The sequence below is a fragment of the Dreissena polymorpha genome, chromosome 9 (genome assembly GCF_020536995.1).
Source record: "Dreissena polymorpha isolate Duluth1 chromosome 9, UMN_Dpol_1.0, whole genome shotgun sequence".
NCBI lineage: Eukaryota > Metazoa > Mollusca > Bivalvia > Myida > Dreissenidae > Dreissena > Dreissena polymorpha.
The window spans coordinates 26,563,625-26,589,566 of record NC_068363.1 but is presented as its reverse complement, the minus strand read 5'-3'; the positions used below and the strand labels follow the sequence as shown (position 1 = coordinate 26,589,566).

The 25,942-nt window shown below is 37.3% G+C and overlaps 3 protein-coding genes across 3 annotated transcripts in view; all 3 read right to left on the bottom strand.

Moving 5' to 3' along the window:
* Positions 1 to 1,420: 1,420 nt before the first annotated feature.
* LOC127845923 (uncharacterized) lies at positions 1,421 to 3,178 on the bottom strand. The gene has a single exon (XM_052377102.1). It carries the CDS (start codon positions 3,176 to 3,178, stop codon positions 1,421 to 1,423), a length of 1,758 nt encoding a protein of 585 aa, XP_052233062.1.
* Positions 3,179 to 3,241: 63 nt separating this feature from the next.
* On the bottom strand, positions 3,242 to 4,894 carry LOC127845922 (uncharacterized). The gene has a single exon (XM_052377101.1). It carries the CDS (start codon positions 4,892 to 4,894, stop codon positions 3,242 to 3,244), a length of 1,653 nt encoding a protein of 550 aa, XP_052233061.1.
* Positions 4,895 to 24,858: 19,964 nt separating this feature from the next.
* LOC127845921 (probable vesicular acetylcholine transporter-B) overlaps positions 24,859 to 25,942 on the bottom strand; it is a 1,727-nt gene continuing 643 nt past the window's right edge. The window contains 1 exon segment of the mRNA XM_052377100.1: positions 24,859 to 25,942. This exon segment is cut by the window's right edge and continues 643 nt beyond it. Coding sequence (XP_052233060.1) covers positions 25,002 to 25,942 — 941 coding nt within the window. The 3' untranslated portion in view covers positions 24,859 to 25,001.

Sequence of the window (25,942 nt, the reverse complement as noted above, 5' to 3'; positions counted from 1 at the left end):
TGAAATCCATTGACATAACGTACTATACTTAGCGTTGATTTTTCTGTTATTTGATAGATGTGTTCTCGCAAAGAGTTTCAAATAATTTTATAATTGTTATAAGCAAATTTTCTTTATTCTATAAAGGGAGCACCAAATATAATCATGCTGATAAAATTTAAAAAGAACTCAGTGCGTGAACCGATAGCTTTATAACAACATTAATGAATACATTCATGACCAGTGTCGCAGCCTACATTTGCAACTTGTTGCAAATCACTGGTTGGATGCAAGAACTCATGGACACCTGGTACGAGAGCCCACCGCCAGCCAGTTACCCGAAGTGTATGAACCAGGACGGCACACGACGTGCCATGACAGGGCTTTATGAGGCCGTGTATGCTCTTAGGAATAATTCACCATACTAATTGAATGTACATGTGTATATGTTTAGCTATAATACGTGTAATAGTGAACATTTTATTATTCAAAATAATAGTTATAAAGGGAGGAAACTGCGCACTAAGATTAATCATGAGTTATCATCCAAATAAAGATGCGCAGCGCCCCTCGTTTTCCGTTTTCCGTGTATCGTTTTATCAAATCAAGAACGATAAATGAGAGCAGGCGCTTTGTTTCAATTTTCAAATATTGATTTTTTTTTTAAATTTAAATTGAAACGAAATAGGAATAGACTTACACGTTTCGTGTTTTGTTTTGTAATTAGTAAAACGAAAAACGATATAAATAAGTCGATTTGTTCCTTGTTTTTTGTAGTTGTTTCGGTTATAAGAAAATCGGGATATGAACTAATATGCGTTTATTTTCGTGTTTCGTGTTGTCGAATGCAAAACGAAAAACGAAAAGACGGTATGTACACGGACCCAATCATCCGTGTTATCAACAAGCCTATGCAGAAGTGGCAGTGACACTGAAGTTTAGCATTTCGATAACAGATACGCAGTTTCCTTCTTAAAGCCAAATTACTTCTCAAAATCAACGAAAATTTCGTGCAATATTCCATAAAATAAAGTTAAACAATTACAAATCAGTGTTCCTTATGGCAATTGCCGAAATTTCAACGCCAATGTAGTCTGGTAAAATAGATGTTTGTAGATACAAAATGTTCGTTTTCATTATTGTTTTGCATATTTAATTCCATTTTAATTTCCATCAACGAAATCTATTCATACGACACATGAACACTTACATGATACCATTTTAGTGTTCGTTTGTCATTTGAATAGATATTTTCGCGGGATATAAAATGGAATTACTTGCTATAATGAACACTGATTGTTTAGGTGTTAACTTTATTTAACGTTGAGTACTACAGTGGTTACTGCGTAACACAGACGTCATCAGCCGAGTTCCCATCAGTCATCAGGTGTTTCGCCCCTTATCTCGGAACACCCTCTTGATGGCGGGGCAGCAGTGGTGATCAATCACTGCTCGTCTGTGATGGCTTCCATGTCGTTTCATTGCGTCGTAGCCAGAGCCAACTGGACGCTCTCTCTGCCGCCTTGCCAAGGGCCCGTACAGAGCTTTTCCTAGCGCTGCCTTTGATGCCCAAAGCTCCTAGCGCTTTCCACACAGATTGTGCAGGGAAGCCCCTACATCCTACTTCTACAGGGAAGATCCAGGTGGTGTACCCTCTCTCCCTGCACATGTCTGCCAGTTCTTGGTACTTTGACCGCTTCCTTTCATTTGCTTCATCAGTTCTTTCTTCCCAAGGGACAGTCAGTTCCAGGAGTATCATCTTTTTTGGAGCTGTTGACCAGATGACTATATCAGGGCGTAGGTTTGTTTGAACAACATCTGGGAATGCAAGTTTCTGTTGGAGATCAACCTTCATCTCCCAGTGTCTGGCCTCTTGTAGCAGGCTTGTGTTCTGGCTACCCTTTGCCTTCTGTCCTTCCCTGACAAAGTTGATGTAACCTGACCCTTTGGTGTTGATTTGCCGCTCCTTCCTTCTTTCTTGCTCCAGGATGTTGGCAAGCACTCGCAGGACTTGGTCGTGCCTCCATCTGTAACGACCTTGAGAGAGAGCAACAGGACAGGATGAGAGTACATGTGCTAGTGTCCCTCTCTGGCTGCATAGTGGACAGCTTGGGTCGTCACTAAGCTTCCATCTTTCAAGGTTTGTTAGTGTTGGCAAAAGATCATATACTGATCTCAGTAAAAAGGACAGCTGGAGGGGTTCATACTGCCAGAGTTCACTCCATGTCAGCTTTCTCTCTGGCAGATTCCATCGACTCCAACAACCTTGTTGGCCCATCTGCACAGATCTTGCAGACCGATGGGTATCTTCTGACCTTCTGATTTCCTGTTGTACCATGGAGCGTCTTTCCTGGCTGTCTGCCTTTTCCCATCGGGGCTGTTGCCCATGCCCTAGGCCTTCCCGACCTTTGTTGGTAGCTCCAACAATGACCTGGTGGTGCAGACTACTCTCGGCTTGTTCAACTGCCTTGCTTGCCGACCACTTCCTCCCTGTTCGGATTTCTATTCCAGCTTTACTGATCTTCTGGTCTGCGGAGTCCCGTAGTGTTAGGAACAGCCTTGCTTTTGCTACCTTGTATTCCTCTACTAGGGATGTCAGTGGCATCTGCAGCTTTGTACACCTTCCATATAGTCCTATGGAGCTGAACGATGGTGGCAGCCCTAGCCATCTTCTTATGTGCTTGCTTACTGCCTGTTCGAGTTGCTCCACTAGACTCACTGGTATCTCGTTGACCATCAGTGGCCAAACAAGCCTTGGTAGTAGACCGTGCTGATAGATCCAGGACTTGAACTTCCCTGGTAGTTCTGCTCTGTCAATTCTCCGGAGACCTTCCTCAAGCTGTTGCCGGATTCTTCCTTTGCTGCTCTTGTCTGAGAGTGTAGAATCAAACCATTTACCTAGGCACTTGATTGGGTTATCTACCAATGATGGGATTTCCTCGCCTTGGATGAATAACTTGAACTGTGTCGTGACCTTTCCCTTCTTTACTACCAGACACCTGGACTTCTTTGGCTTAAAAACCATTCTTGCCCATGTCACAGTCTCATCTAGGGCTTTCAGGATCCATCTAGCTTGGATATGGGTTTCTGTGGTGATGGTGAGATCATCCATGAATCCTCTGTTTGCTGGTAGACGGATGCCTGCATTGGTAAGTGGCCCTCGTGTTTCTCTTTCCCCTGCTCTCAGGATCATATTCATTCCCATAACAAAGAGAATCACGGAAATAGAACAGCCTGTGACTATACCCTTTTCGAACGATATTCAAGATGTTGTGAAGCTCTTGCATGAGAACCTGAGGTGGATATTGCTGTAGTAGCTCCGCATGAGGCTTCTTGCATGCTCCGGTACATGGTAATGCTGTAGTGCTTCTTGGATTAGCTGGTGGGGGATGGAGCCATAGGCGTTGGCGAGGTCTAGCCACACAATCGTCAGGTTCTTCTTGTTTATTCTAGCCTCGTGAAGCAGTTGAGTGAGGGCACTTGTGTGTTCAACACACCCTGAGAATCCAGGGATGCCACCCTTCTGTACTGATGTATCAATGTAGGTGTTGGTGGTCATGTATATGGTAAGCCGTCTTGCCAAGATAGAGAAAAATATCTTCCCTTCTACACTGAGAAGTGAGATGGTTCGAAATTGATTGACATTCTTTGAGTCTTTCTCTTTAGGGGCAAAACAGCCCTCTGCTGCCTGCCAGCATTCAGGAACCGAGCCTTTCTTCCATACAGCTCTAAGGAGGAGCCAAAGTCTTCTCAGCAGCTTTGGGCATTTCTTGTAGACCTTGTATGGAATACCACTAGGGCCAGGAGCAGAGCAGGCTCTTGCTTTCTTGACAACGTCTTTGACTTCTTGGAGTGTTGGCTCTTTCAGGTCCAAAGGGAACTGTGGGTGATCGGCAGGTGTTATCTTGTCACAGTCACCTAAAGGCTGGGCCCCTTCTGGGTCGGAGTGGACTTCTCTTAGGTACTGGGCTACTTCCTCCTGGTCACTTTGAAGGCTACCTCCCCTCTCTTCGCCAAGCAAAGTCTTGGTGAACTTGTACGGGTTTGCGATGAAAGCTGCCCTTTTCCTTGTTCGTTCTCTACGTTTCCTCCGAAGTCGTTCTGCTGTTGTCAAGATTTTCAATCTAGATCTAAGCTCTTCTCTAAGCTTCACCAGTCCCTTCCTTTCTACTTCATTGGCCTTCTTGTATCTCTTTCTCAGGGAATTAAGCTCTTCCCTGACCTTCTTCTTTTCACGTTCCCTCCTGTTTGGGTTAGGAGCTGGTTTCGGCTGACTCTCCTTTCCATCAGTGCCGAAACGTTCAAGACCCAGTGAGTAGACTAGGGTGGTCAAGATGTTGATTTTCCTTTCTACCCTACCTTGGAGAGTGGTCTGAAGGATAATGTCAAGATCGTTGTCGAACATATCCCACTTCTTGTCATTGGTTCTTGGCCAAGATATCTTCTGGCGTTTGGTGATGTTGGGGACTTTCCTTCTGTCTTTTGTTGACCATTGGTCTGTGCTCTGTTCATTGGGAGTGACAGCCGGGCTTTCTCTAGCCTTAGGGGGAAATATTGGGGATTCTTCTCCTATGAATTGGCTGAAGATTGGAGAATCTTCTGTCTTGTCTGTCTGAGTCATCAGCAGTTCATCCTCTGAACTGTTCCCAACTGCTTTTTCTGTCTCTGCTAAGAATTCTAAGGACTGCAATTCTTCAGGCGAGCAACCACTTCCAGTTAGTGACAAAACTGGTGCTGAGAGACTTCTGGTACTATGGTTGGCCACCGGACCAGTCTTCTCCCTCGTCTTATCAGGTAACCCTTTGCGTTGCCTCAATCTATCAGGTTGCTGACAGTTGCTCCTCGCCTGGTGAATCTTTAGCCCTCGAAAGTTTTTGCAGACTTTCCCACATGCACAGGCCACTGTATCGGTCATTGTCCGTTGTTCTTTCCTTGTCGATTCCATTGTGTCCGTCCGGTTAGGTCTCTCATCCTCCCCCCCTCTCGGGAGACCCTGGGGGTGTTTTCCGTCATTTGTTGTTGTAGCTCGTGTAGGTTGTTCCCTCACAGGAACAGCCAGGTGGGTTGCCGGCCCACCTAGCACCTGTTCTAGTCTTTCCTAGATGCCATCTGTCTGTCCAGCGTCGCCATTCATTCATGGTTGTCATCCAGCCTTTCCTGGAAGTCACTGGGGATACCAGGTAAACATGTTGAGTACTACAGTGGTTACTGCGTAACACAGACGTCATCAGCCGAGTTCCCATCAGTCATCAGGTGTTTCGCCCCTTATCTCGGAACACCCTCTTGATGGCGGGGCAGCAGTGGTGATCAATCACTGCTCGTCTGTGATGGCTTCCATGTCGTTTCATTGCGTCGTAGCCAGAGCCAACGAAATACTTTACGAAATTTTCGATTATTTTAAGCGTTATAGAGGCTTTAACCCTAAATATATCGGCCTTCAAGACCAAAACATCGAACGAAGACCTACTGTCTTTACCTTTATCGAAACATTACACGTGACATGGCTTTTCCTCAGACATATATTATATTAAGCACTTCACGGAAATAAAGCAACACAGACGAAAAATGAAATACAAATTCATACGTTACTAACCGCGGGAAAAGGATACCGGCATCGCATAAGGCTGCAAATATAGTATTTAAAAGAGAGGAATAAAATTATTTGCAAGTTTGTTGTTACTGAATATAACGTTGATATAGTCAATCTCTCTGATAATTCATCCATCTAGCGCTTGACTCCGTTTTCATGTTGTTTAATTAACAACCTGTATATTTTCGGGTATTACTCAAATCAGATGTTCCTGACAATCGCTTTAAATTATGTTGACTGAAGGGAACAACGATTGTTTATTGTAAATGCTGATAAAATGGTCGCGGTAGTGTTTTCAACATACGAAAACTCTGTCTCATTAACTGTATAATTAAGGACCCTTTGAACAAATAACCTGGAAAAGCAGTAAATGCATCATGTCAATCAATGAAAAATCAAATTAACTTAAAGTTTATGTGGTGTATGTTTATTATTTCCTTTTTAGTGCATTGTATATTCTAATATTTATGAGTTCCATCTTTCTTTATTCTTTATGATTTTAAAACTGTAGCATTTAGACAATTTAATACGAAGCTGCTTTACTATCTATTACGAAGTTTTTTTTATAAATACCTGTCTATGTTTCTTTACGCTTGAATCTAAGAAAAGGCGAATTTTGTTTCTTCATTGTGTATGTACTTCCTGACCATTTGCATAGTACTTGCTTGTTTAATTTGGAGTAAATTTCGACACATGATGTAATGATAGTTGTTCAATAATACTTCCTTGAACCAATTATAAATGCCAACTTCCGTTGATAGCTTTTTCAAATTGCAAAAGAATGCTCTGCGATCACTGAGCATACGTACATCTTGATTTTCGAGATTTATGTGTCGTTTGTTTATATGCTATGTAAGCAGATCATCTGTCGGATTTTAACAGGCGCTTTCAAATTCCGAACTCAATTGTATTGAGTTGATACTATTGTATCTATTGTAGTTAATACGTTTTATGGCTGGGTGTTCGCTAACATTAATGGATTCAATATAATTGATCTTGACAAGCATCTGCTTACACTGACTCGAAAAGTACAAAATACGAGGATCGATCTTGCGCACCCTTTATAAAAACATCATTAGTGACTTTGTTTATTTGCTTTTGCTTTATATTACACTGTAAACCGAACTGAAATAATACAGGTGAAAAACATATGCTGCCAGCAACATGTTTATTTTCATTAATTTAGCGCAACTTGTCCTACCTGTGTCAAATAATATTGCATAAATACTTCAGTATGTGTTATTATCGTAAATTTTGATGTATTTGGATTTTATGAATGACTGAAAGGTCAGTATTTGTAACAACCTTAGGCTACGCAATCTGAATACATTAAGCGTTAACAATCAAAATAGTTAATTTTACTTATACAAACTAGCTAATGGCTTTCGCAGCCAACTAAATATTTGGTGAGCCATAATAATTTGGTGAAATTCGTTTGTATTTTCTAAAATTAGAATTAAATAATTTAGGGTTTTAAACAATCGACAAAATATATAAAAATATATAATGCCCTTACTTTAGCGGATAGATTTTTTTCTGGAATAAACTGAATATTATTGATATTGACCAATAATTAAAGTCTTGTTCTCGTGCAAGCTAATAGGGAAATCAATGCAAACCATGGTATTAAGTATATATGGCAGCCAGTTGTGTCCCCATCATGTTTTCGGTGGAGTAAGTGAATGTTCACTGTAATCACTTGTTTAAATGTATAAGGTGCTATATTATTATTACAGAATATGTATATATTTTTTACCAGGCAGGACCATTTTAATTTACAATGTAATCAACGTAATGTAATTAACATACTGTGCACATACATCAGAAAGTTCTTTTTTTTATTTACGTAACGCTTAGTAGTGTCATACTACTCCCTTAAAGAATGTTAATTTCATATGTAAATTTATGTCAATTCCCCTGGTAAATATCGCGCACTTACTACATTGGAAACGTTATTATTTACGTTGAGCATGTTGCATATTATAATAAACCAACACATAAATATATTGCGAATAAAAACAAATGAGAATGTTTATCTATAATCACGGTTGTTTACATTTATGTATTAACTTTAATAATGTTACACAATAGCCTAATAAACATATAACTTTTTTGAACCCTTAATCAACACCTGTGAGACTATTTTTTCGACAAACATTGCCTGACGTCACAAACTTGTTTATTTCAAAGGTTTATAGGGCAACATTGCTGTGTTTAACAATCATGCCATTGATGGAAAAAGTATTCCACTGTTTGTATTTTTTATGAAAACATATCAAAATGTTGTTTATTCAGCATATTTGCTCAAGTCAGTTATTGTTTCTCCCTCAAACAAAGCATTTGGTTTCCTAGTTTGTCGACCTTTCATCAACCAATCGTTGACGACCTTTCATTAACCAATCGATCACTTTGTGATCGGCACTACATTTTACTAGCATTGCTTATCTAATTACCCATAGAGCACTCATCATTCATTATTAATTATTAAAATGACCGCATTTGACCTTTACATCACAAACGAGGTAAAGTAAACATTTATGATAAATGCTATGACCAGTATTTCAAACAACTAACGTTTTTAATATCCAACCATTGATTGGTACACTTAAGATATTAACATAATTTGTGTTTCATTCAATTCTGTCGTAAATAAACACAAATGATATTATTTTTGGAACAATAATGTAGTATTTAGTACGAATGTGAGATACCTGTACTCACTGGGGGCTGACGAGGTCAAAGCGTAGTCCGTTTCGCTACGAAGTCGGGTATATGTTTTACTACGAAAACATTTTGTACATACACTACTGAATCAGGCGAGTTTCATCTGTTCTGGTATTCATGTATTAGAAAACGGAACATCCAGTAATGGTATCCTAGGTACTTATTTCCAGTACCAAACTAATAACAAATGTGCGTAGTTGCAACCTTTACATTTATTTTGAGCTAAAATCGAAATATTTTGATTTGAAGCAATGCATAAGGTGATTATAATGTAAAAATAGCAAATTACGGTAACTAAAATAAAATAAAACTACATGTTACTTTGCTTGATTGTACATTACACATTTTAAAGTACAAAACAGGTTACGAACATGTATTTTAATTATTCAAATGCTTTGTTTAGAAGGAAATTACAAATCGCTTTATGTATAGGTTTCGCACAGAGTATGTATTGGTTGTGCTACGACCTACAAATATAATTTATAGGTTACTAAACGAAGTCTCTGTATCCTTTTCATGACATATCACATACAGTTCGCAGTTACTGCAGACTGCCATTTCATCATACATATACCGCCACTACGCCGGCACTTAACGGGGCTATACCGGCATCAGACCCCGGAAGAGCTGCGGCAACGCCCCGGTTTAACCGGGGACAACCGGGGCTCCACCGGGAAAGTATTAAAATGTTTAATACCTCCGGAATCAACCGGGAGTCACAGGTACGGACCGGCAACGACCGGCTTGGCACTGGGAACAACCGGAACTGCAACGCGAACAACCGGGACGGCACCGTCAGAGCGCCGGTTTACTTATGTAATGTAGCTATACGGGGACTCTGTCGGCATTCACCAGGCTCCCCGTAGCTCTGCCGGTGTCTGTTTGGACCCCTGTGGAGCTACGGTACCGTCCCGGTTGTCCCCGGTGCAGTCCCGGTTGTTCCCAGTGCCACGCCGGTCGTTACCGGTCCTTCCCGGTGACTCCCGGTTCATCCCGGAGGTATAAAACATTTTAATATTTTCCCGATGGAGCCCCGGTTGTCCCCGGTCGTCCATGGTTTATCCCGGTGGAGCATCCGTTCATCCCGGTTGGGTCCCGGTTCATCCCGGTAGATGCCTGATCACGCACCGGGGCTTCGCCGGCATCATAGTGAGATTGGACCTTAACCGCATTGCAACACGAGGTAAATTAACCGGCCGTCATGTACGCCGTAAACAATAACCTGTGACAGAAACCCACTGCCACACCTTAACAACAATACATTGATTATGAAATTGCGGATTTGTGCAATTGGGGTCCTACTTTCCATACCTTACGGTAGTTACAGGTGTTGATTTGACAGGTAAAATCATGTATACGAACATGAAATTCATCTCAAAATTAGTTGGCGATAACCGATTGTCAAGAAAATCGCTTTGATATATACAATGTAAAAATCAAAATCCGTATGAGCTAAAAAAAGATCGAAGTTGGGACATGGGATTTATTTTGACATAAGCAGAGTTTCGAGACAAGCGAGTTGGACAAAACGAACATCGAATGTAATTTGATAAAGAATACCGTATGCTAAAAACCTATCGCCGGTCTCTATCCAAAAGAACTTATAAGGTATTTACACAAGGTGAAGATGCGTAATTTTTATTGAAACCGACGACATTAGGTTCTCGACTCTCAACTGTCTTCTTATGTATGGATTTTCGATTTTGATCTTTTCCTTTGACCTAGTCGTGAATTTAATGATATCATAAAAATGTGCATTACCATGTCGACTGTGCGGTTAGGATCATGTTGTACCGTTTTACTACCTCTTCCTCAAAGGAAACATCCAGCCACTCCATGACTCTGTATTAAAAACAACATTTTCTTTATTTCGCCTTTGAGAGATAACCAATACGTCTTCTGTGCGAAACGCATACACGCTAAAGCGTTGTCGTAGCGAGGCATATACGTATACTGTCAGAGACATGATCATACATAATAATACTATTTAGCCTTTATTTCTGGTAACTAGGTCACACTTAACATTTCTTAACACACCAGTGGCTTAACGATACATACATCAATATGGAAATTGTAAAATTGTGTCACTCAAACATAGTTGTAAACCTTAATTGCATTTTTTTAAATTGAAACTTGACTTCGGTTTGATAAATTAGCGGTATATTTAATGTTTAACGCATAAACCAGACACATGTTGATTCATAATTTGATGTAACCGACCTATGAAATGTCATTGTGCTTCAATTCAGAGTTTTGTTATTACTTACCTGTTTTAAACACAAATTTCCACTAATCCGTTCTTCGATGTCATGTGTATGAAGGCAATGTTTTCGTAGTGAAACATATACCCGACTTCGTAGCGAAACGGGCTACGCTTTGACCTCGTCAGCCCCCAGTGGTACTATAATATATAAATTACGAAGAAAGAAACGATCCTAAGTTTTAATTGTGTGTGTTTGTAGTTGGTTAAGTTATGAGTATCTAATGATCATAAAACTAATTATTTTTCAGCTGTACGGATCCAGCTTGTCTCTTCCGAAAGCGCGTCATTGAGTGTGCGTTGTAAACTCTAAGAAAAATAAATTATAATATGTATGATCACTTTTGTACTTTTTTAAATGGTAATATATAGAGATGAGCCTCGTTCCGTTTGAGAAGAATGAACCACGAAAATTATAATCGATAAAATATATCATGTGATTTGACATCCGAGGTCAACGGCAATACATGACGAATTTAAATAAAGTCTGAACCCATATAATTAAGGACTCGATAGTTCAGTCGTATTTATCTGAATGAATTCGCGTAATTCTAACATTATACAATAGTTAAATATTGTTGATGGTAATAGATAATCATTGTATTATGAGTACTCACCAAAGTCTGTTCTTACCGGATACTCATACACATATAGAACATTCTTCTTGTTGTACAAATTAACCCATAAAATTCTTTAAACCATTTGAGAACAAGAGCTGTCACGATTGGATGACATATGCCCCCGAAAAACGCTTTTTCGAAACCTAAACGCAGAATTTGAAACCTTAACGCGGACCCTTAGCTCAAGGTCACGGTCATAGGGGCCAAATTTGTGTGCATATGGAAAGGCCTTGTCCATATACACATGCATACAAAATATGAAGGTTATATCTAAAGCGACATAAAAGTTATGAGCATTTTACGAAACCTAAACGCAAAGTGTGACGGACAGACAGACAAACAGGCGGACGGAAATGCGATCACTATATGCCCACCTTCGGGGGCATAAAACGATCGGTCAATACCGATTTATATATCTAACATATATTTATTGTTAAAAATCCTATTCGATGGCATCTGATTCTTCTGGGCTTACATGATATACCATGTTCCCCAATTAATTATTTAATATAATATTTCCCCTCTGAATTCTCAACAAAGTTCGAAACTTGGTCACGATAGGAGAAAACTAGGTTACTATGCTAAACAAAAACACTTTAGATGTCACAGATTTTTATTTGTTCTCATGATATATCGAGTTTGCAAATGGTTCCGGTCTGTGGCAAATCATTGCCCCTATGTTGAGGGGCAAGTGTCCTTATAAAGGTAATTTGTAACCATGCAAGCACCCTAGCAAACAAATGTGTGTCCAATCATAATGGCATTTGTTGAGAACGTGTTCTTAAGATAGTTGGACCGAGTTCTTAAATGGTTCTGGTCTGTTTTAAACCTTTGCAACCAGACTTTAAAAGTCACATTTTTGGCCGTTTAGAAGAACAAAGCGGATGGAGTGGGGTGGCAGCTTGGCTTGAGCGAAACATTACCAGCCCATAACAATTATATTGCTTTGGGTTTCATATGAGCACCTTGGGGAATTTAAGCCCATTTATTTTAGATCGACTGCATGTAAGGAATACTGAAACGCTCTCAAGTCCGTTTCCTGGATAGAACTAGCACTTGATGTGTTTGGGGAAGATCAAAGGAACGCTCCCATTATGGGGATTGAACAAATAGCATCCCGGTCGCTAGACGGACACCATATACAAAACGCCACGGCGACATTTGGGGTTTTTTGTAAATTATTTTTCATGATCTCCTCTGAAAAGTATCATTTTAGCTGTATTGCAAACATTTACTTTATTCAAAAGTTTCCCCATTAACAATTCTTGATATTTTTATTATATAATAAAGTGTTAATGGGGCTCATTGAAATATAAATAAAGAAATGCATATTTTAGCTGATATTACGCATAATACAATAATGAACGTTATATTTTTAAGGGACCGTGATTGCTTTCAAATGGCAGGTGTTCAATATTACAACACAGAAATACAAAATTATGACTTAAAGCGATTATCATATATTATACATATATTGTTCAAAGTTTGGTTGCATGAACTAGAGATTTTAATGCAGATTAGACGCGTTAAGTGTCTGGCAACAAAACCGTGGAAGCTGTAAAGGAAAGATAATTAAAAAAATTTTTTGCTTCTAACCAATTCCATTCTTTTGTCAACGATGCAAGTATTTATTGATACAGGGAGCACGAGCGAGCATGTTATAGAGCGAGGAGCAAAGTAGTTGCACATTAATATATGATGTTTTTTTTAGCTAAAGAGAATAAAGTGTTCGGTTTACATTTGACGAAAACACGTTAAGAGAAATGCTCTCTTCAAGCGCATATGCCCCATGTTCTTTATACCCAAGAAGATAACGGATTCTTGCATTAGCATTCATATCTTCTGAGAGATCTGTTGAAGTGGTTATGTTTGGTGATTATTTTGTAATTAAAATTATAAGTCGTGCTTTTTGCACTTTATGCACAAGCAAAGAGATGCAAAGAATTTTGATTTTAACAGTACAAACATTAATAAATCAAATATGGTATGAACAATTTGTATCGAAGATTATCTGACATAATGTTATTGTCGACATTAAAAATAGGCACTGAATATTTAAATTATTCATTTTATAACAAATCAACGGCATGCTTCAGGGACTTAAAATAGATCATTAACGTGTAAGCATAACGTCTGTTAATTGTTAATAGAAATTAATGAAATGGGAGCGACACCACTTCGCTGGAAATACAAATGAAATACAAACATGTCAACGCTTCGTTCAGTCCATGAATATATTTGGCTAACTTTGTTCTTGTTTTTTTTTTGCATGTCTGCATTTACTGCTTTAATAAAAATATAAAATAAAAATACTTGGCAATACACAACAACATAATAGCATTTGCAAAGGATTTTTTAAAACACTAGCAAAATATATGCACTTATTTAATCAAGAGAAGTGTTTTTTTAAGAATATCATGTTTGTATCAATCTGCATCCTTTGCTGTTTATTGATATACTTTGCAGGCCTTCATGAATATACTTTCAATCTTTTCTTAAGATACTCTCCCGCTCATAAGATTTCAATCTTGAATATTCTTTGTCACCAAATACTCATTTCCGTCTGACTTTTGTGCTTTTTTTTATTTAATGTTTGGTTATATTTTTATACTGAATTTGTAGTTAAGCGTCAACTTTTCCTAAACATGGGTTGTAGTCATTTGTTTTGTTTTCCATTTATTTGCAATTATTTATGTTCTCATTTCTTCATCTGTCATTTTATCATTCTTTCTATTCTTGGAACATTTCAATCCAGCATAATGTGATCCCTGGTAAGGTACACTATAATGAACGAATTTTCTTTTGTACACAATGACCGTCTCAGACATTTGCTTAAACCTTCGTGTCGATTATACAATGCATATTTAACGGAAACCAAATACTTGGGAAACATTGCAAAATGGATTATGTTGATCGGGTTGTACCCACAGACATGGTCAAGTAATGTATATTCAGCAAAAGCGATTAGAGAAAAACTTCACGGCAAACATGACCAGGCATCAATGTTATCGATCTCATAATAGACTGGATGGTTTGTCCATAAGTTTGTGGGCGCCGTTTCGGGCTTATTAAAGAGCGTGGTACGTGCTGTTTGCCATAGCTCAATGGGAGACACTTTGAAAATGTATTTGCATGACAAGACTTTCAAGTAAGTCTAAAGTAAGTGTCAATTAAGGGCACTGTGTTTCATCTGAGACAAGGGGCTGGACTCACTTCCTGTCTGCGTGTCGCGAGTCGAATTGCTTGGTTAATCGTCACACTTGATACTAACAACGAATTAATGTAGTGCGAATATAATAAAATAATAATGTGTATTTGAAGTCGCTGTTAGTAACATTTATATATGAACTATAATTCCATCAAACAAGCTTGAATCGGTTAAATAAAGAATAACCATTAATTAATCCATTTAATAAAGGTGAGTGTCTTTTAATGTTGCAAACGTTAATGTTATATCTTACTTTTGCTGAAGCTAAGTTGGCTCGTTGTTTCATAGTCTTTACTCGAAAGTAATAAAATACACACTTGAGTTGTGTAATGATGTAAAAGCGGCTGTAAGAACATGCTTTTTTCAGCTACTATATTTTCACGTATTGGAAAAAGTAGAATCGCAATATTCAAATAAGTGAGAACTGATTTCTGAATTTTCCATATAGTCACATGTTCGGTGTGAAATGAAATAACATATTTCAATAAGCCTAACCCTCGCGCATGCGACCTTGTAAGCGTCATAGTCCATTTAACGTGTTTGTAAAACATCACCTAAGCTATGCTTGAACCTTTATTCATTAGTATTTTTTTATATTTAATATTCCAGGTGATTGGAGCCTTACTGAGTCGACGCCCTTTACTAAGAAACAAGGGGAATAGGTTCGTAATCAATCTCTTTGTGGCCGACATCTGCATCATCACGATCGTCAGTCCGATGAACATGGTTGGTACGTGCGGCCTTGCGGATACGAATGTGTGGGCTTGGTGACGCTGGGTTGCTGGGTTACGAACAGGATATAGGATAGGCGTGGCTAGCTGAGTATGAAAAGCTGCATTAGATACGTTATGATCTATGAGAAATAATAACACAACTTTGTTATAAAAAAACGTTTATTATCCACAAATGAGTTAATGCGAGAAAGATTCATGGCGTTTTGTATCAGAAATGACTTTGTTTGAAATGTTCACATGTTTAAGACATAAGTGCTTACTGATTTGAGTTTGTGGATTTTTCGCTTCCTGGAGTTTTTTAACTTGTTATATCAGAAGCACGAGTGTCAAGACAAATGCATGCATCGGTGCCGGGCTTTTAAGCTAACGTAGTCCAAGCATGGGTATAGTGTATGCCATAACTATAGCAATGTATCATTTATATATTTACGTCAATACAACTCACGTCTTTGTATTTGTAAATACAACATCAGAATGATGGGACCATGACATGCTTTAATTATGTATGTCTTCGGTTCACTAATCCATTAAAGATATTAAATTTCGTGGCGCTTGCTGGAACTTGACAACGCAATTATCATTAGAGCGGTTATTTATCAGGCTTTTGATTGCATGTCTAACATGAAAATATGAGACCATTTTTAATTACAGCCTGTGTTCAATATTTCCGTATGGACTGCATCATTTAACGTGTGTCAACAATCCACGCTTTCTTTATTTGCAAAAGTGTTTGGTTTCTCAAACTGATCTAATATTGAACCATGTTATTATGCATGCATTATGCGCTGTTCTAGTATTTAAATAAGGAAGCCGTCGATACAAAGCATCAAATGGACGGATTTTAATAGTTTATATTGCGACACAAGTACAACGACATAAGGCATTATCGTTACTGCAAATAGATTATTCAATACCAGTAAATAATCACGTACGCAATTGGGTAAAGTTTCCATTAATTATTTACACGCTAATTATCGTTAAACACTCCCCATGTAATGTCGATTTCTAAGTCTGAAGTTAAACAACTTTTTTCCGCATTTAACCATCAGTTTTAATCATGCTCATGAAAGAGGAGAGTTCTTAGGCAATAATGTTAACCCATGTATGCCTAGTGGACTCTCCCATCCTTCTAAATTGATCAATTTATTTTTCCAAATTAGGAATGTCTTGTATATTTATTTCTATATTTAGAATCTTTTTTATTTATAAAATTCATTTAAGCAACCAGCGCAGACCCTGATGAGACGCCGCATCATGCCGCGTCTCATCTTGGTCTACGCTGTTTTCCAAGGCTTTTTTTCTAGACGCTAGGCATAAATGGGTTAAATGATGCAGAGTCAGGAAAAGAACAATTATAACATACAAAACTCATACAAAAAACATGTTGAGGCAGGGTTTTTTCAAAGCGAATTCTGTTTCGAATTCCGTGCGCGTTTTACGAAATCGCCTCATTTAGAAATGCCAGCGATCATGCAAAGGTGTTGAAAGCAAAATCTAACCTGATAATTACACCGTTTCACCAGGTTTATATTCACCAGGACCAATCCAAGGAAGAAAGGCTTGCAGCAACAAACTTTCGTGTCGTTATGCAGGCAATTAACAGAGGTGGAAGCCTGTCCGTATGAGGAAATCGCGTGTTTCACAAAGACCATAGTCATAGTGATAATCGCGATAATAGTTCACAAAATGATGGGCGCAGAAATAACAATTCTGGTAACAATAGTGGTGCTTATAATAATGACAACCGAGGTGATAGAGATAGTGCTAACAATGCTGGCACTTCGGGGTCAGCTCGACGTGGTGGAAACAATGGTGGACAACGCGGTCAGGGCTAAAGGGGAAGAGGTCAAGCCAGAGGTCCCGGTAACCAACAACGTGGACGTTGGCAACAAAGTAGATAGGCCAAAATTAGTTTTTGGAACGTTAATGGTTGGCGTACTGTACAAAATAGTGATAATTTTTATGTTAGGGAACAATGTGCTTTTTATCTCGATTTTGATATTTTAGGTATTGCAGAATCTCACCTTGTCAATAATGATGTAATACATTTATCAGGCTACTCCTGGTTTGGACATAATAGGAAAAATATTCATGTTAATGCACGTTCGGGATCAGGGGGTGTTTGTTTTCTTATTAAAGAAGAGTTGCTTAACATTTTTAATATAAGTATTGCTGATGACAGTTATGATGGTATTTTATGGTTAAAATTTGTTAGTAAAACTTCAAATGATAAATTGTATGCCTGTGTATGCTACTTGCCACCGTTTAATTCGTCTAGACAGACTGATGTTCAAGATTTTTATGATAACCTTTAAGCTGGCATCTATATGTTCCAAACAGATGGTTTACTATTTATATGTGGTGATTTAAATAGTCGTATCGGTGACAACTTTGATTTCATTGTTGGAGTTGATAACTTACCAGAAAGAAATATTGTTGATTATAAGTCAAATATGTATGGTGATTGTCTTATTGATTTTCTTATTGACAGTAACATGTGTGTATTAAATGTTAGAAATAGTAATAACAATGATTTTACATCTGTTTCTACAAAGGGATGTTCTTTAGTGGACTACTGTTTGGTTCAACACGAGTTTTTGCATAGATTTTCTAATTTCACAGTCAAAAGATCCAGCGATCTTATTGCAGAAATTAATACTGTGAATGATCTGTCAGCCGTGTCTATTCCAGATCACTCTGTATTATCGTGGACTGTGCAGTTGGGGAATTTGTGTGAAAACTCTGTAGAACTTCCGTCCAGAAATGAAGAGAATAATGTTACTTATGATAAATTTGATTTAAAGTGTATTCCTGAAAATTTTATGTGTTCAGATAATATTGTAAATACTGTAAACGTATAGAAATTCGTCTGTATGAAATTCGTGGTTAAATAAAAAACAACTATTTCGTTGACACATAATTTCGTGGATTTCAAATTTTCGGGGTAGACTGGCCGTTATTATAATTAAACTTTTATTAAAATAACCAGAGTAATAACGAAGCATAATCTGCTAATCTGTGTTGACAGCAAGACATGATGTTAATGTGCACTGAAGCATGAAAGTGTTGCCGATAAGTGTTGATAAGAGCGATAATGCGGCACACGTGTGGGTCCCCGCTCGCAAATTGCCATCGATGTTGTTTTGGCAATATTTGCAATTCTCAGCGCAATCGGTCACCTAGTAGTAACAATTGAGTAATAAGGTCCCCAAAATACACGTGTTTAAACCTCTTTTAACTTTAATTGGCACTAATAGACATGTGATAAATCTGCAAAATGCTAATTTGATGACGTCACGTAAAAAAGAGAACAATGGTTGATATACAGTTTAAATAACGTTCTTGATTTAAAAAGTATTATTACCCAAACACTTTACATTTTCAAATCGTTAATGTTATTTAGTCAAATTATAGTGTAATGTGACCAACTGAAGTGAAGTAACTGTTACAAAAAAACAAATATCTCGGATAACCGACAACGAGAGAAAATGTTGGAAATGACCGATTTCGGATTAAAATTGTATAATAATCGTTGGTACTTGAATTCGTTGTTCAGCGGACCAACGAAATCCACGAAAATTCGTACCACACGAAATTTAATGATTTTACAGTATTATTCACCCGTGTATTTTAAACTAGAACAGAGTTTACAGGAAATAAATGATGTAGATACTGCATAATTTATGCAGGTATTTGTGATAATATTAGGCAAGTAATGTATTGTAAAATCCCATTTAAGTCTATTACTGTTGATGGTAGAACATCTAATAAGAAAAGAAAAATAGGGAAGCCTTGGTGGAATAATAACTTATCTTGCCTTTGGAATACCGTTTGTGAAGCGGAACGTAATTGGCTAAAATGTAATGGTCGCGCTGAAAAATCAGTACTGAAGTCTCATTTCATTTCTGCACGTAAGAGTTTTGATAAAGCCGTACAACAATGCAAACGTCATTACTGGGTAGACTTACCTAACGAGTTACTGTCAGATTGCAAAAATAACCAGACTGAATTCTGGAAAACCATTGGCAGGGTAGGGGTTTCACAATCAAGGAGTAGGCGCATACCGATGGAAGTAATGACAGAAAATGGTGTATCAAATGATGTCAATATTGTTCTTGAAAAATGGAAGAATGATTTCAGCCATCTTCTTAATAGACCTACTGGTAATATTGTGAGTAGCATCAATGTAAATGATAATGTTTTATATAATGTTAATCATTTGAATGGTGATGCAGAGATTTTAAACAATAATATATCTGTTGAAGAAGTTTTAAAGCTGTCAAACAGGCTAAAAATGGAAAAGCCTGGGGTTGTGATAATATACCTATGGAAATATTGAAAAATGACTGTTCTGTATATTTTCTTCATATTTTGTATAATATTTGTTTTTCACAGGGAATTATTCCGTCAGAATGGAGTAGGATAATAATAAGCCCCATTCGAAAATCAAGTACTGTTGATCCGAGAGATCCGGTGTCATAAAGGGGTTTATCGTTGTCTTGCACCATGTATAAGATATATTGTATATTATTAAACGACCGTTTGTCAAAATGGGCAGAATCAAATGATATACTCTGCGACGAGCAAAATGGCTTTAGAAAAGGTCGCAGTACCATTGATCATGTGTCATCTTTAACTAATAACATAGGAATAGAAAGAACAAGAGCCGTCACCATAGGATGACATATGCCCCCTATAAACGCTTTGATAGAGGTCATAGCATTTTTCGAAACCTAAACGCAGATTTCGAAACCTAAACGCGGACCCTAAGTTCAAGGTCAATGTCACAGGGGTCAACATTTTTGTGCGTATGGAAAGGCCTTGTCAATATAAACATGCATACCAAATGTGAAGGTTATATCTCAAGGGACATAGAAGTTATGAGCATTTTTTCGGAACCTAAACGAAGATTTTGAAACCTAAACGCAGACCATTAGTTCAAGGTCAAGGTCATAGGGGTCAAAATTTGTGTGCGTATGGAAAGGCCTTTCCATATACACATGCATACCAAATATGAAGGCTTTATCTCAAGGGACATAGAAGTTATGAGAATTTTTCGAAACCTAAACGCAGATTTCGAAACCTAAACGCGGACCCTAAGTTCAAGGTCAAGATCACAGAGGTAAAAAATTGTGTGCGTATGGAAAGGCCTTGTCCATATACACATGAATACCAAATATGAAGGTTATATCTCAAGGGACATAGAAGTTATGAGCATTTTTCGAAACCTAAACGTGTGACGGAAAGATGGACAGACGGACGAACAGACAGACAGAAAGACATACAGACAGACAGACAGACAGACAACCTTAACGCAAAGTGTGACGGAAAGATGGACAGACGGACAGACAGAAAGACAAACAGACAGACAGACAGACTGACAGACGGACAGTCCGATCACTATATGCCCCCTTTTCTTCGAAAGGGGCATAAAAATAAGCTAGCAACATTTTGTGCATTTATAGACTTTCGCAAGGCGTTGTATAATTCAGTCTCGTCCTGTGTAAGAATAAATGGTCTTAAAACGGAATGGTTCGATGTAAACTGTGGACTCAAACAGGGTTGTTCTAATCTTGATCTAGTATATCAAATTAAAGCGGTTGGAAAATGAATTGACATAGATAATGATTAGATCTCAATATTACTGTATGCAGATGATATTGTACTCATAACTGAATCTATAAATGATCTCCAACTTCTTTTAAATGTGTTAGCAAACTGGTGGAAATCAAACTCTATGATAGTCAACCCTATGAAAAGCAATATTGTTCATTTTTGGCCTCAATCATTATGTAGAACTTCATTTGATTTTACATGTGGTGAGCATAGTCTTAAAATAGTTGAACACTATACCAACTTGGGTCTGTTACTTGATGAGTTTCTAGATTATAATAAGACTGCTAAGTGTATAGCTCAGAGTGCAGGTAGAGCATTGGGGTTAATTATTGCCAGTCATTGGTATCCATGCCATATGATTTTTTTATTCAGCTGTGGTTTGGCCAGTCATATCGTATGGTGCTTCTATTTGGGGTAACAGGTCATTTTCCTGCATAGATGCCATACAGAATAGGGCAATGCGTTACTATCTTGGGGTAGGACGGTATACACCTACGGCCGCTCTATATGGAGAGTTAGCATGGCAACCACCACATGTAAAACAGTGGAGATCTGTATGCCTTCAGTGGCATAGATTTATTAGAATGGATGTTAACAAAGTTAATTATAAGGTATTTTCTGCATGTTTAATAAAAATTAACACTAGATGCAAGAATTGGCAATTCATGTTTTATACATATATGGAAAAGTTAGACTTAGTAGAATATGCACGTAACTGTGTAACAGTATCGTCAAAGTCATTTTGTGAAAAAGTTGTTCTTAAATCTATGTCATTGTATGTGGATGAATAGAGAGCTAATCTTGATAGAAATGTTGGTCGAAATGGTAGAAGTGTTAATAAATTAAGAATGTATAAATTGTTGAAAAACTACTACAAACCAGAGCACTATTGTAAAATATTTTTGCCCCGTAAGCATAAGTCTGCACTAGCTAAATTCAGAATTGGAGTAGCACCAATAAAGCTTGAAACTGGTAGATATGAAAATATTTCTGTCGACAGAAGAATTTGTCCAATATGTAAAACTGCAGTTAAATGTGAAAAACATGTATTACCATCATGCAATGCGTATGAACATATTAGATCTCCATTGGTGGAGAAAGCAAGTAGTCTGATGCCAGAATTTGTGAATCTCGGTGATGAGGATAAGCTTATATATATTCTCTCCAACAATGATATTGTTAAACTTACAGCCAAAACCTGTTACAATATTCTTCAACTTCGCTATAATATTCTATATAAATAGCAAATGCATACCTTACCAAGATAGTATTTTTTTAGTGTGCTTTAATGTATATCAATGATCTAGGTGGGAAATGAGAACACACCTTTCAAGTTGTCTCGTTTACTCTTTTTTTTCCTTTCTTTTGTTCGTTTTTGTATCTATTATACTTATGTACTGATCGATTATTCAGATATTATTAATAAAATGGTGTGTTTGTCATTTCCGACCTAGAATGAAAACTGTTTTAACACTCAAGACTTTTATTGTATAAATGACATAACATTACCTTTTAAATGTGATAAGTATTGTTTTATCCCTGTGTTTGTGTGTCACGACTGACCAGTTCATAGATCGTCTTACCATAGGCGATATATGACTTTGTAAGACATAGTGCTTTATTTTAGTTAGCTTTCAATATTTTATGGTTATTTTCTTATGGAAAATTTTAAGGTGAGTTCATTGGTGGCATTCAAAATGTTATGATGTAATATAGTCTTAAACTGTACTTTGCCATATGTGACTTAGTCTCATAACTCTAGGAATGTACAAAGCTGTTTTAATTGATGCCCAGAGTTAAGTAGAGACTATTTAATGTTATGGTATTTGGAAGAGATGTAACTCTGTGGTTAATGGTGCAGTTTTCTGTAATTTTAATTCGGGGGTTATCTCCCTTTCATTTCACTATAATTATATGATGATTCTTGTGTTGATATAATAAACACTCTAGTCTCATATAACTCGATACTGTCGAGTGGCAGCATTTTATTCTTATTATGCTCATGTTTTAGTGTATGTTGTGATTATATATACATGTATGCTGATGAGACTTTAAACTAATAAACTCGGATTTGGGGCGAGAATAAAAATCGGGTACAGTCTAAATTGGCCGGGTGCGTTTTAGTCTATTAACCGTATCCGGGGTACATTTAAGTACAGTTAATAGTAATCGAGCTCGATTTAAAACCTGAGATGAAATGTTATAAAATCATAATTATGTTTTTATTTAAATTAATGACTGATCTGATAATTAGTAATGTAAATTATTAGTTTGTTATAAACTCGTTTTTTTATTTGTAAATACCAAGAAAAGTGTCAATATCAACATTTTGTCATATATTACTATTATAAGGTTTATTATATATCTTCATTCCCTTCACCATTAAGCCGAAGGATTTTATGAGGAACGACGGTATAATGAGTCGTGCTTGTTGACGTGTCCAAACCAAGCCAATAAGTGTTGAAGTAATGTTCCGGACGAACTCGTTGGTCGTATGCTTAATGTTGCATGTTCCTGTTTACTGGTGTACTAGATAATGAGATACGCATTTTGCGCACTATCCAAAACAACATGAACAAGTTTTGGCAATATGACAACGGTAATTTTGCCAGTCCATGTTCATGTACTGATCATGGTTTAAATACACACTGAAACAAATGTCTGCTGCTAAATTTATTTCACTATCGCGCTTAACACACTTTATCAAAGACGTACAGTAACATGAGAAATGAAAGCATGTTTAAAACATCAAAATGTTGAGTATTTAGACACTGGTGTCAAGATTATATATTCAAAACGTCCAGATGTTTCATATACTATCACATCTTTCTGCTTATGTTTACATTTAAAGTCAGTATGCACATTTATTGAAATTTGCAGAGGTGACCACGTATGCAGGTCACAATTCAAGGGAGAGCACTTCTAAATATTTCCATCAGCAAAACAAGTTCTGGTATTTTAAAAGAACTGTGATATATAAACCATTAGATGTCAGGAATGTCCCATATTTAAGATTAACAGCATTCCTTACTACTAACAAATTTTATCGTGATAAAATGGCAAAAACTAGTTATGGTGAAAAAAAATGCAATACTGCCATCCACTTGGTTGAAGCCATCTGGCGACAAGATAATAAACCATATTGGAACACATTTGTATAGATTATATTTAGAAACGATCTATTATATCTGGTGTTGCTCTAAAAAAATATGCATACATATATACAGCTTTTTTTTCGATCAGGCCTTTGCCACTCAAAATTTCATTCATACAGTCAAAACGTGTTTTGTTAATTTATCCATCATCTCTCCCTGAAACAAATAATGTTAATACGTATTCTAAATACAAATTTCATAGACATTTAAAAAACAGCAAACTAACCAAATAAACACTATATCTCTGACACTACAAACAAAACAACGATATCTTACAAATAATCTAAAGCAACGAATTTTAAACATAATGAGTGAAACATGTTATAGTGCTCGTTAAACTTAGAAAACAGTAAAAAGTTATAATCTTATTACCAAAACAATTTCTGCATAAGTATCCATTGCAAACGTTTCTCTTTTCATACACAACCACAAACAATAAAAATGCTCGTAAAACTTCACTATCAAAATATCAGTTTATTCGAAATACGTTTGTTATTTATTACTTAACTGGCTTATAATCGGGTAATTTGACTGTGTTTTTTACATCTAGCTCTTTCAAAGCCAAACAGCAAATGTCGACATTTCACATACATCATACCCTGATAAATGTATTAATTGATATACTGCAGTATTTGGTTTTTATTATTGACAACGTGCACACATAAATTTGACTGCAGAGTTAGATTACCATGTAGGCTAATTGTCATCACTCAACTGATATTGGGCATTGTCCAACATAGTCTCATGTTGAGAATCATGACTTGATTATGTTACATTGTTGGTTCCATTGGTGCTGACAGAATGTTAATTATAATAGTCGTATCAAAGTAATGGTTACTAGTCAGATGAGGAAGGTAATTAAAATTTCAATTATCTAAAACATATATTGATTGTGTGATGCTTTCGACTAAATAATATTATGCTGCATACAATTATTTTATTTTATTTTTGCTTTGAAAATATTGTCTGGATTTCCCCTATGTGATGAGCTACAAAACCTGTATCATTCAACTAGGTTTTGACCGATATACACCATGCCCTTAAACACACGATTATGTCAATTCATATTAATCACCATCCATGCGTCGCACATACGTTTTGTTGTAGGACAGGTTTTATGGTGGGCAGCTATCACTTTCAAATAAAAGGTCCCCGTTTATTGCCAACAGTTCCAGATGGTTTTTCCCGATGACAGCGACGGTCTTTGTGCCATCCCCAAAGGATCCTCCGTTCTGAACAGTTGTCATATAGCTTTGCTTTGGAGGATCAGTCACGAGAATGTAACACTCATTATTTTCAAACAGGTTGTATCTACTTATCTTTTTCAGAACTATAAGAAGAGGACAATACGCAACGCTGGTGATAAACATAAGTATATTCAACCACGAAAAGCCAATACTGTCAACAATTTGACCCGCGACGATTGGTCCGAAAGCGTAAGCAAACGGAAATGATATATCCGCAACTGTATAGACGCTGCCATAAACAGAGACGTGACGAACGTCGACCAGGTAGGCTAAAATCGGTAGCAGTGCTGTGTCAACGCATGCGACTCCAACGCACAAAGTTGCTATAGGGATTAAGACAACAAAGAAAGCCTTTGCCGTTGGTATAACTAAACACGAGGCTCCCTCCAATGCTAGACCACAAGCAGTAATAAACCATTGGTGTTTTGGATATAATTTGGCTAATTTAACGGTGGCGTACACTCCGAGTATATGTGAAATAAAGGCGGGCAACCAGACAAAGCCAACTTCCTACCTATCGGAATTCATTGTCTTATCCATCCAGACCGCAATCGTTGGTTCCAGGAACGCCAGAGGTACGTTTGCCATGGTCAATGCTCCAGCGGCAACTAATATGAAAGGATCCATAAGCAGTCTCCATATTGGTGTCGCTTTGGGTCGGTCTTCAGGCGGAATCACGTTACGCATTTTTATGCCTGGCTTCATTACAAACAGAACCAATAAACCGTCTATAACACAAATTGATGCTAACAACAGAAAAGGAACTATATTTCCAACAAATTGATACAGAATACCTCCAAACGGCGGTG